Here is a 12,892-nt window from a genome sequence, read left to right as displayed (position 1 = left end):
TTGGTAAGCACCCTAGGAGTACCTCAGAGGGGAAGGAGGGTGGGTAATCCTGACTGCAGATGCATTCCTCTCAGACATCTACATTTATGGTAGGTACAAAACTGTACTATGTCCTTCAAGGATGCATCTGCAGTCCTTACAAATGGGTAGAATACCATAGCTAAACTAGGGGAGGAGGAAATGAGAATAGATTATGGTGTAGTCAGGATCCCTTGCAAAACAGCAGTGGCAAAGCCAGCACGGGATCTAGAGTATAGAGGTAAGTTATAATGCTTGGCAAATGTATGCACGGAGGTCCAAGTAGCAGCCTCTATAATGTCCTTGGTAGCCACTCCTCGTAAGAAAGCTGTGGTAGTGGCTGTGGCCCTTGTGGAGTGAGGCCTGATGTTCTCTGGAGTTTTCTTTCCATGGTAGGAGTAACAAAGTCTAATGCAATTTCCTATCCATTTGGAGATTGTCTGTTTAGAAATTGGTCTTCCTTCTTTTCCTGTTGCATAAGCTACCAGAAGCTGGTCAGTTTTTCTATTGTTTTTTGTCCTGTCCAGGTAGTAGCGTAATTGCCTGTGTACATCCAAGGTATGTAAGAGCTTCTCTCCCCTGTTCTGTGGATTGGGGAAGAATGTAGGAAGGTGGATAGCCTGATTTAAAGAGACTCTGGATACCACCTTAGGCATAAATGTAGGATTTGCTCTCATGGACACTCTATCTTGATGGAAGATCAGGAAGGGTTGTACTGCCATTAATGCTTGTAGTTCAGAGACCCTTCTTGCTGAAGTTATTGCCAGCAGGAAGGCAGTCTTCCAGGATAGGTATTGCAAGTCTGCTGTAGCTGCTGGCTCGAAAGGAGGTAGAGTCAGTTTTTCTAGCACAAAGTTCAAGTCCCATGCTGGCAATGGAGGTTTCCTGGGAGGTTTTACATTTTTAATTCCCCTTAGAAACTGTCTGAGCAGAGGATGCGAGAAGACAGGAGGATCCAAGCTGTATTGTGCTGAAATAGCTGATGCATGTATCTTGATGGAGGAATACGACAGGCCTGTGTGGTAGAGTTCCGCCAAGTACTCCAGGATGTTGGCTATGTTCACCAGTGTCACATCTTGCCCCCTTGCAGCACTCCAGATGAGATATCTTTTCCATTTTGCTGCATAATTCTTTCTTATTGAAGGTCTACGAGCCTCCAGGATTATGTTCTTAACCCTTTGGGATAAATTTGGGTTAATTTCTGTCATGTAATGTTCCAGGCTGTTAGCTGCAGAGTTTTTAGGTTTGGATGCAGAATGTTGTAGTTGTTCTGTGTGAGCAGTAATGGGATCAGGGGTAGTTTCCATATTTGTTCCCAGGACATGCTCCTCAGCAGTGGGTACCAATGTTGCCTTGGCCAGTCTGGGGCTATCAGAATGATCCTCGGACGTTCCTCTTTGATCTTGAGAAGCACCTTGTGCATCAAAGGAAGTGGTGGGAATGCGTATGCTGTCAGGCTTTTCCAACTGAAGGATAGGGAGTCCACCTTCCAAGCAAGTGGGTGGTAAGTCCTTGTGCAGAATTTCTTCAACTGGTGATTGTATGGGGATGCAAACAAGTCTATTTGTGGGGATCCCCATTCTCTTGTGATGGCTTTGAAGATGTCCGGATGCAGCATCCATTCGTGGGCATCTGTTGTAGTTCTGCTTAATATGTCTGCTAGAATGTTTTCCTTCCCTGGTACATAAATTGCCTGTAACTGAAGGTTGTAGCTCAGGGCCACATCCCATAGGTCTAGTGCCAGCCGGCATAGGGGGTAAGAGTGTGTGCCTCCCTGTTTGTTGATGTACCACATAACTGTGGTGTTGTCTGTCCTTATCAACAGCTGGACTTCGTGAAGAAGAGGTCTGAATGCCTGGATTGCCAATTTTACTGCCATCATTTCTTTTAGATTTATGTGCAGATGCAGTTGGTCTTGAGTCCATAGGCCTTGAATGCACTTGTCCATCATATGTGCCCCCCAACCGAGGTCTGAGGCATCTGTCGTGATAGTTTGTCTTGGTTGACTTTTGCAGAAGGGCAGTCCTGTGTTTGATTGACAGGCCTGAGCCCACCATAAGAACTCTTGCTTCAGGCATGGGATCATTGGCATTTTGGTTTCCAGGCTGTGCTTGTGCTGAGACCACAAATTCTTTAGGTACCACTGTAGCTTTCTCATATGAAGCCTGGCATGAGGGACCAGAATTATGCAGGATGCCATGAAGCCTAGAGCTTGTAGCACTTTTCTTGCAGTTAGATGGCTCTGCTTTGTTAATGCCAAGAAATAGAGAGGAAGTTGGTCTTTCTTTTCTGCAGTTAGAAATGCCATTTGTTTTGATGTGTCCAGTTCTGCACCCAGAAAGGTTATTATTTGGGATGGAATCAGCCTTGACTTTTTTATATTGACTGTGTATCCCAGGGCTTGTAGCAGGTAGATGACTCTTTGTAAGTCTTCTGTTAATTTGTTTTTGTTGTCCGCTTGTATCAGGCAGTCGTCCAGGTAGGGATAGATTTGAATTCCCTGAAGTCTGCAATGAGCGATTACTGATTCCAGGCATTTCGTGAACACTCTGGGCACAGTAGATAAGCCAAAGGGCAATGCTGAGAATTGATAATGCTCTGATCCTGCAAGAAATCTGAGGTATCTTCTGCAAATTGGTCTTATGGGGACGTGCAGGTATGCCTCCTTGAGATCTAGAGTTACCAGCCAAGACTCCTTGCCCAGCATGGGAAGAAGCTGCTGTAGGGTCAGCATTTTGAATTTTGGAACAATGAGGAATGTGTTTAGAGCAGACAGGTCTAGAATAGGCCTCCATTTGTTTTCTTTTCTTGGTACCAGGAAGAGCCTGGAGTAAAATCCCTTCCCTTGCTCCATAAATGGTACCTTTTCCACAGCACGCATTCTTAATAATTGAGATATTTGCTTCAGAGCTTCTGCCCTTTGAGAAGGTGGCAGGTTTGGCATTCCTCTCTTTCCTGGTAGTGTATGGAAATGGAACCTGTAACCTTTGTCTATAGTCTTCAAAATCCATTTTTCTCTTGTAATGCAGTGCCAGTTTCTTGAAAATAATGTTAGCTTTCCGCCTTAGGGTGCTTCTAGTTGTTCCCTGGTAGGCGGTGCCACCGCCAAGTCACTGTGATTGAGTTGTTGTAGTGGTGGTGGCTGTATCCGTGCCTCGTTGGTTGTTACCCTGCCACTGGCGACCCCTGTAGGCACCCCTGGGTTGGTTTCTGCCTTTAGAGCGCCTATTCCTGCCTCTGTGCCTTAGAGGAGTCCGGAAAGGACCAATTCTTGGAGGGCCAATTCCTGCTAAACCATGGAGGCTGAACTTGTAAGAAATCTTTTACTGTTTGCACAGATTTTGCTTTCTCTTCCATCTTTTTCAGAACCTGCTGTGCAGGGGCACCAAATAAATTGACCTTGTCCATAGGTGCATCCAAAAGCTTAGATTTGACATGGTCTGGTAATGCCTGCTCTTTCAACCATGCATGCCTCCTGATAACTGTGCCAGTCATGGCTGATCTAAAGGAAGCCTCCAGTGCATCATAGCCACATTTTAAAGAATGGTTACTAACCTGCTGTATGTTATGTAACATTTCTTGAACATACTTTTTATCTAAAGATTCTTCAGAGGACAGCTTTTTAGTCAACTGGTCAAGCATAAATTCTTGATATTGGATCATATGAAATTGGCAGTTCAAAGCTCTAGCTGACAAAGTAGCAGAGGTGTAAACTTTTTTACCCCATCTCTCTAAGGACCTGGATTCCCTGTCAGAGGGGAGGGAGTTTTTAGAAGAAGTAGCTGCTACAGCTTTAGGGCCCTGGGAGATAGTCTCTGGATCTGCAAAAGGGGCCTTATATAAATGGTGATGAGTGTCCGGGACCCTGTAGTACCTATCTGGTTTAGCAGGAGCCGGAGGTAAAGTATCAGGAGTAGTGCAAGCATCATTAAATGCATCATCAACCACAGATAGAACTGGAGGAATAGCTAAAGGCCTATGCTGTGGTAAGTGTAGAAAGGTCCTAAGCCTTTTTCTGGAGTCTGAGAAATCTTGGCCCTGCCACTGAAATTGTTCCCTCATAGCATGCAAGGTTTCCCCAAAGGAAAATTCCTCAGGAGGAGAGGCTAAAGGGATGGACTCCTCAGCATCAGAGTCTTCGTAAGGAGAATAAGAAGCCTCAGGAGGGTCTGAATGTTCTGAATCATCAGAAGAATCATCTGTGGCTACTGGCTCGGGGGGCTCTGCTCTAGGCCTCTTTTCAGGAGGAGGGAGAGAGGCCCTGTCCGGATGTGGCTGGGATCCATGAATTAAAGTGATGAGATCCTGTGCCAAAGAAAGCATATGGGAGCTGGTGCTGGGCCTGTGAGAGGGGGGCTTGGCAGGCACAGGTCTGGAAGTTTTGGCTGCTTTAGCCCTGGCAAAGGCCTTAATAGACATAGCTGGAGGAGGCCTAGCAGCTCCACGTGCAGGGGTAGAAATATCTAGGGGAATGGTGTTTGATAAATCTTGTGAAATCACAACAGAAGGCTGGATTTCAGAAGCCGTTTCTACCAGTGTAGAAGAGGCCTCGGTAGAAGGCAAGTTATCGGCTGAAGAAAGAACCTCCTGCTCGGTTTCGGCCGAAACCGAGACACTCGTGGATTGCTTAACTGCGGTTTCAGCCGAAACCGCGGACCGCGAGTGTCGGTCCTTTTCTTTGCGCTTTTTGGTTATTTGCGTAGTCGGAGGATCTGACGGCATAATGTAGGCAAAATCGGAGCCGAAAATCTGTTCAGCAAAGTCCGAGCGACGTTTAAGTGTCCGCCGGTTAAAAGAAGCACAGGCTAGACAAGCTGCTACGTCGTGGTCTGGGCCTAAACAATGTATGCAATAGGAGTGGAAATCTTTATGAGGTATTTGTTTCCCACAAGATAAACAGTTATTAACTTTCTCTGACATCGGCTGAGGCAAGAAAGAGTCCCCAACGGGGTACTTAGCTTTATAGAAGTCTTCGAAGTAGTATTCGGTAGTAGTAATCTCTGGATCTGACCGACCGGCCCTTGCGAACAGCTTCTGCTTCGGGCGCCACGCGGCAAGAAAGACTGAGGAAAATGGCGTCGGCTGATGCCTTTATACCCGAATAACTGCCGCAATGACGTCGGGTGAAGTGCGACACCAGCCGAAGCCAGTCCCAGACTTTGGAATCCGGCCAACCGAAGGGCTGCCTGACGACAGGACAACCCATTTGTAAGGACTGCAGATGCATCCTTGAAGGACATCACTCAGCATACTATTCCTTCAGGATAACTCCTACGCTATTTCTCCTCCCATCCACACCATGATAAAACAATTTGAACCCACCTCTGATACACCTAGCCTTACTCCCCTTCCATCTAGTCTCTTGCACACACAATATACCAACCTTCTTTCTGTCCATCATATCGGCTAGCTCTCTCCCTATACCAGTCATACTGCCAACATTCAAAGTTCGGACCTTCACTACCACAGTCCTAGCCTTTCTCCTCTCTTTCTGCCTTTGGCCATGCCTTCACCCTCTTCTCCTCCTTCAGCCAACAGTAGCCCAATTTCTGCCAGCACCCTGTTGGCTAACAGTACTGGTGGCGGTCGTTGTTAACCCGGGCCTCGACCGATCCAGTATGTAAATATTTACTGCTGTCCGCATGAAATGATTTGGCAAAGTTTTACGCCGGATGCCCTTCCTGACAAAACCCTCCCCATTTATCCATGCTTGGGACTGGCACACAGAAATGCACTGGCTTGTGAATCCCCAGTGGCTGGGTTCCCCATCTGCTCACTGCTTGAATTAAAGTTATAGGAAATCACATTATTTTGTGTAATACTTAAAAATCCTCATTCTGAATTTAAATTTATACTCTCAGTTATGTTTCTCAATGCACTTACCATATGCGTACATAGGCAGAAGGCATATCTCTCACCCAGTACTAATAAAACTAAGCTTACAGTGAAAGGCAGTGTGAACTATACTTGTCTCAAGAGACATCTGCTTCTTTAAAACTTTTTCCACAATATCTTGTATTTTGCTTTGTGTACATCCACACATTATGTTCTACCATTTATTTCATAAAAAAGGCCTGCTTGTCCTTTGCACATATCATAAAGCTGTGTTCCTGTTTGTGACTGGTTAGCTCGGTACAATATGCTAACCAATCAAAACCATTGCCAGCCACAACCATTCTTTCCTGATGTCAGCAGTGCTGTTTTGTATACATTTAAGGAGGGAAGAGATAAAAGCAATTGTAAATGCCAGCATTCCATTGTGAGAATCCTTGAGTTTGCTAGACTGCTTTAAATGACAGCCCAACAGTGTCAGTCATTTATGAGGGGGTGCTGAAAAGTTCTACGCCCCCTCCAAGAAGGGTATGACAAGGAGCCATGAAACTTACAAGTTAGTCAACATATTCTGCCTGAAGTTCAACACACTTGGCACACAGTGTCTGAAGTTGCTGTAACCCTGCCAAAAAAATGTCTGAAGTCTGGTCACTGAAATCCTGCTCCGCTGCTGAAATCACCACTGAGTCACTTGAAAATTGCCGCAATTTTCAAACTCTTTTTAAGGTTTGTAAACAGGAAATAGTCAGATGGAGCAAGATCTGGTGAGTAGGGTGGGTGGTCAGTGGACTCAAATCCCAGTTTGATCAAAACATCCATCATTTTGTCATCCTTGTGAACAGGTGCATTGTCATGCAAAAAGAGAACTCCTTTCCGCAGCTTCCCTCTCCCTTTTTCTTTCAGTGCCTCTTTTAATCAGCACAGCCAGTTACAGTAGTATTTTGCACTAACTGTTTGGCTCCTTGGAAGATAGTCAGTCATTACAACACCTTCCTGATCCCAGAACACTGTGGTCATGACCTTTCCTACTGACATTTGGGTCTTGAACTTCTTTGGCCTTGGTGAACCTGAGTGCCACCATTGCATGGACTGTTGTTTAGTTTCAGGATCATAGTGGCGTAACCATGTTTCATCAACAGTAACCAGTCATTCCAAAACGCTGACACCAGCTCAATGATCATGCTGCAAAGTCAACTTGGAAGTGTCCATTCAACATCTTTTCTCATCAGCATTCAAACATTTGGGCACCCACTAGGCTGACAGCTTCTGCATACCCAGCTGCTCATGGATTATAAACCCAACACATTCCCTGGATATCTGTAGTGGATCAGCAATTGTTTTAGCTGATATTCACCAATCTGTCAAAATCATGTCATGGACATGGTCAACAATTTCAGGAGATGACAGCGTTTGAGGCCTCCCAGACCTTGCTGCAGCTTTGGTCTCAAAATCTAAATGGTGAAAGTTTGCACACCACTTCTTCACAGTTGGGAAATAAGTGCACTTGTAACTCAATGTTTGCATCATACATTCATGGATTTCCTTTGGAGTTTTGTTCTGCAGGAATAGGAACTTCATGATGGCTCAGAGTTCCACACTTGAAAATTCCACACTTTTCATTAACATGGTTCAATCAATGATCTAAAACAATGTCAAAACATAGCATTATGATTTTGCAAGTTGGCATTTTACAAGATAAAACAACCTTCTTTTCAGCTACAGAGGCAAAATAACACTCAGAATTTAGAAGGTTGGTCAGGCTTAGGACATTTCAGCACCCCCTCATGCTTTTTTATATACATGGATCACAGCATCACTAATGCTCAGTCACACCATGACATGCAGTGTCTACATCTATTGTGAGCTGCATGACTTGAAAAAATCAAACAACTAAATAAAACAGGTAGTCAACAAGAAAATTTAACTTATTAAAAACTAATCATATTACTTTGAAAAAATGGTGGGACTGCAGCTCATTAGTCCAATAACAACAGCTACTCCCCTCTCAGTGTCTGTGTCTCTCTGTCTTCAGTTTTCTCTCTTTCTCTCTCACCCCTTCCCTCTCTCGTTTTTCTCTTTCTCTTCCCCATACTTCTCTAAGCATTCTCACAGTGTTACAGTAATGCACTACCCCAATGGACTTTCTCACTTTCTGTCTGCTGCATAATTTCCCACTGATGAGCACAGACTCAAGAGAGGCAGCTGAATGGGGAGGGGGGATTGTTGTGTGGTGGCAAAGGCAAGAGATTTGAGAGAGAGAGAAAGAGAGAGAAAATTAAAAAAAAAACTTGAATAGTCAGAACTCCATGGCAAGAAGTGGGGGGAATTATATACTGCTGGTAGGGCCAGTATGCCAAGCAGAGAGGCAAAATACCTGTCCCTAACATATGTCAATTCAAAAAGCAGATTATCAATGCCTGTGCAAATTACATATTAAATACATTTAGAAAAATGCTCTGTCTATCCACCAAATGGGGCACATACAGGTGTATAGTCCCAGCAGCTACACAGTCTGCACTGCCCTTAAATCTGCCCCTGCATAAAATTATTGTGATGGCAGAAATATTTATGCTGTTTGACAAACATGAGTCTAAACTGATATTAAACTGTCTCCACGTAAGTCATGCTGATTAAAGGAATTTAACTTTGGTTTCATGACAAGAAGTAGCATTTTGTAAGTGAATGTTTTGCATCTTTATTTAAATTAAATGAATGACATTTGGAGAGAAGATTCTAGATTAATGTTTCCCAGGTATATCATAACTCATCACCTTTTAAAGGCAAAATGTTGCAGACACTTGTAGTACCAGACAAGAAATGTATCAAATCAACTTCTGAGGGTGTTCTGCTGAATAGGAAGCCCACTGTCCTATAATTCACTTCATTATCTTTCTGACACAATTACATACCATTAGTTCCTGGAAAAAAGAACACGACATAACATTTATATATGGTGAAACACTAGAAGATTTGTATTAAGGGAAGCTCTAGGTTATATACTCAGAAATCTGAAGTAAATTAAGCCACAGTTTTTGACAGCTCCATTGTAATCAGAAACTCATAACGCTCTACCAGATTATATCAGGATTGCTTGATCTTTGAACCATAGTACTTTGCTGTTAGAATGTCACTCCACAAACATCTGTCATTATGCCGTTTACTGTGAAATGTAAGTCAGTAACTAAAACATGGATTCAGCAAATAAAGCAGTTCATTTCTTCTTTAATTATTTATTGCAATGCAGTTTCATATCCCATGTGAGAATAACAGTTATCATAGGGCTACGTAGTATTAATAAATACTTCCCTAAGTGCCTCAAAGCTGCTCTGATAACTTCCCAAGAATGTATGAAGTCACATTAAGCTAAAGAATGTTAAAACTACTCTGGAAGGTCCTCCAGCTACCTTAATTTGTAACTTGGACATTCCTGGACAAAAATCCAATTGGCCAAGCAGCACTCTGCCACTGCTGCAGCACCTAAGACTCATTACAGCTCTACCAATTATTTTCCTCTCTGAAATATCACTGAATGCTTCTGATTGGTGAAAAGCATGCATGTGGTATGGTTGTTGGCTACGCTATGAATTAGGAAGTAAAACTAACACAGACACTGAAACACAGATGTGATGTGATATCGTTTACTGAACCAACACAGGTTTGGCAATTATTCAAGCTTTTGAGATGGTATGACCCTTTCAGTGCTTAAATACCTAGTTGTGCCTAGAAAGCGAAGTGCATCTTGAAAAATACTAGGATAGAAAACATACAGGTCATGTTACACCTGAGAGACAGACGTGTGTGTGTGTGTGTGTGTGTGTGTGTGTGTGTGTGTGTGTGTGTGTGTGTGTGTGTGTGTGTGTGTGTGAGAGAGAGAGAGAGAAAGATAATGAGACACTGAGTGTGTAGAACAGGGTCACAGCATGCTAAAAAATCAAACTTTGGCATGTTACATTTTTGTTAGTGTCCATTCAGCAGAGAAGATAACACTGAGAGAGATTCTACTCATTTAATGAAACGATACATCTCAAAACAAGAGATGTATAAGGAGATTAGTTAAATCCAGGGAAGGAAAACAAAACGTTATAATTTGTAAGATGTTGAAGACTAAAGAAGAGCTGCTAATGAATTCTGGGTAAACAGAAATATGCAGCCTTCACCCATCCTATTTTACTACTGGTTCAGAACTCCTGTATGAAACACAAGTTCCATACAAGAGTTCAGAGCCACTAGTATAATAAGTATCTTTGTTTTTCAGTCGGTAGCTTTGTAGATAAAAAACATTGTAAATACATTTTAATTGTTACTTCTTCATTAGAGTGGGCCTGTGCTTGTCCTGCCCTATGCTTACCTCTCAAATTCTTAGCACAAGAAATCTGGGCAAACGCCAAAAATAATGGAGGGACAAAGGCCCCAAAATGACAGATTTTAAATATTATACTTATAAACTTAAGACAGTTGCTAGAATAATAGGTTTTTCAATTAGTATGAATTTTCTGAAGGAAAAGAAGTCTGAAACCGAAATGTTTTTCATAATTTAATGATTTCAATGCTCACCGATTTTCTAGAAAACCATAAAGTTTATGAGAAACAAACCAAAAATGTGAACAAAGATCTGAACATTCTGAAAAAAATCTGGAAAGTTGAAAGGTATGGTCCTCTGTAAATTTACTATATACTTGTAAAAACACTAGCACACAGGTTTATATCAACACTGTATACCATCAGTGTGTGGTAACTTTCTCACCCATCTTAAAAAAGTGAACTGCAATGATTTTGCCTTACAGGACAGGTGGGGGATACAATTTAGATGGAGATAGGAGGATAATGTATATCTTTCTATACACATCTAGGTTCCTTTTCTGGTTGTTACGAAGGAAAGGTAATAGCCAAGCCATGTTGACCTTGCCTCAATAGCTATAAAGTTTCTCTCTGAATAAAGCTCATATTACCACTTTATGTTCTGTTTGCAATTACTTTAACATTTTGTTACTGTTCAATAACTGTTCCATATTTTGCCTGTTTGTTTTACATTTTAAGAGACATTGTTCTACATTTTAGATATTAAAGACAGAAACTATGAATGGATATAATCAAATCAGACTTGTGAAATGCATTGCTACCATGTGTCAGGAGATTACATTTAAGATTTTGCAATGTACCTGTTCTCACATTTCCTGTAGTTGCCTTGTTCATCTTTTCCACAGTTTCCATATATGTCACCAGCAACATTCACCTCTTTGAAGCAAATATCTGGTGCTGGTTTTGCCCCTAAAATGAAAGGGTCACGATTCCATTAGTAATGTAAAAAATAAAATTCTAAAACAAAGGTCAGAAATAAAGCACTCTGCTTGATTTGCAGCATTCTAAAATTATTGCAGTACTGATTACAAACTCTCATGCATCCTGGATCAGATTGAATTTTAGATTTTATGGTAATTTAGAGAGAGAGAGAGAGAGAGTGTGTGTGTGTGTGTGTGTGTGTGTGTGTGTGTGTGTGTGTGTGTGTGTGTGTGTGTGTGTGTGTGTGTGTGTTCCTTTTGGGGAGGGGCTGAATATCATCGAATCCCTCTTTATTTGACATCTGTTTAACTGACAAAATTTAGTCGAGTTAACAAATGATCAACAAGTGTATGAGATTGCACAATACTCATGGTTGGGAAATATGCCCTTTCCCCCACAGTGTGCAATGTTGGAGTTAGCATATATAATTTGCAGGGGTATGTGGGGCACGGAGGGGGGGGGGGTGCCCCCAGCAACAATGATGTTTTATTTTTTTACTCTGTGTTTTGGATACATACAGACTGTTCCTCAGTACATGTGTAGTAGTGTGTCAGCAATATACACATTAATAGCATTCATTTTATCTTGTTACACATCAGATAGTCGTTGTTATAAGATACATCTAAAATTTCATAAGAAAGATACAGTAATCCAGCCTCTAGCTACATCTCATCTTTCTAATTAAACTTTTTTCCTCAAGAAAATTATTCTTTAATGACTGAATCATTCATGACAGCTTTTCCAAGTTGTATTGAAATTGTCTGAAAGATCTTAGAAGACTGATAAAAAATGTTTCCATCTAAAAGCTAGGTGGCAGCCATTCTGTGGAATCTAGAGATAAAATATAGTGCCCTCAGTATGAAAACTGTACTATGTCATGACTACTAAAATTTAAAACATTTGACTGACTAAACCTTTCTAAAGAGGAGATAAGTTTTTGCTCAGTAACAGGAATTTGTGCCAGATATATAAATCATCGACATCACAGGCAAGAAAATGAAAAGAAATGGCAGTCATCTTTTTTCTTTCAGTTAGTCACAAATTCAGAATGCCTGGGTTGTGTGCGCATCTTGCCTTTGAACTCAGTATACTATATTCTACTCCCCATTTCCCTGACATGATACCTTACATAGTTATCCCCTCCACCTGAGATCAAAGTGACATTTTGATGGTTTCCAGCCTCTGGACTGCTACAGTGTTTCTGTAGGAGAACTGCATCTGCCTTACTTCAGTCTTCTGATACTTTTTTGTGATTTGCTAAGAACTAATGATTTTAATTATTCTCTCCAGTTTTTTAAGAGTTCAGGAGTGAAGCCTTTCAGGACATTATCCTGTCCATCTGTGCTTAGTGAAGCTCCATTACAATGTATTCTTCTATAAAAGGACTGGGATTATAAATCGGTTGTGTGCAGCTGTATTGAATACTGTGGGGAACTTTTAATTTAGCACCCCTGCCTTTTCAACATTGATCTCATAATCATCCATCATGATTCCTTCTCCCTTTGCATTTAGTTAATAAAATATTTCACTTCCGCTGTTTGCTGAATTGGCTGAATCTTCTGCAGTTTCATCCTCTGGTTTTCCAATTATCTTTCGTGCCTTCTTCTGTTTCAGCTGGTATTTATACAGTAAATGTCAGAGCAAATGTTTCCTCTTGTCCCAAACAGGACTACTATTGGAACAACACAGTATGAATACGGTAAAACTAACCTCCAACATGATGGTAGTGTGCTCTGTTTTGCTCTTTATGTTTATAATTCCA

General features: G+C 41.7%; 1 protein-coding gene across 1 annotated transcript in view; it reads right to left on the bottom strand.

The window, feature by feature from the left end:
* The window catches only part of ADAM19 (ADAM metallopeptidase domain 19), a 1,509,956-nt gene that overhangs the window by 349,580 nt on the left and 1,147,484 nt on the right, over positions 1–12,892 (bottom strand). The window contains exon 15 of the mRNA XM_044069332.1: positions 11,010–11,118. Within this exon, the coding sequence (XP_043925267.1) occupies positions 11,010–11,118 (109 nt within the window). The remainder of the gene's footprint in view (positions 1–11,009; positions 11,119–12,892) is intronic.

Source organism: Protopterus annectens, chromosome 4.part0 (genome assembly GCF_019279795.1).
Source record: "Protopterus annectens isolate FY-2018-M chromosome 4.part0, PAN1.0, whole genome shotgun sequence".
Classification (NCBI taxonomy): domain Eukaryota; kingdom Metazoa; phylum Chordata; order Ceratodontiformes; family Protopteridae; genus Protopterus; species Protopterus annectens.
Note: the sequence above shows the minus strand (reverse complement) of the source record. Positions and strands in the feature narration are given on the sequence as shown.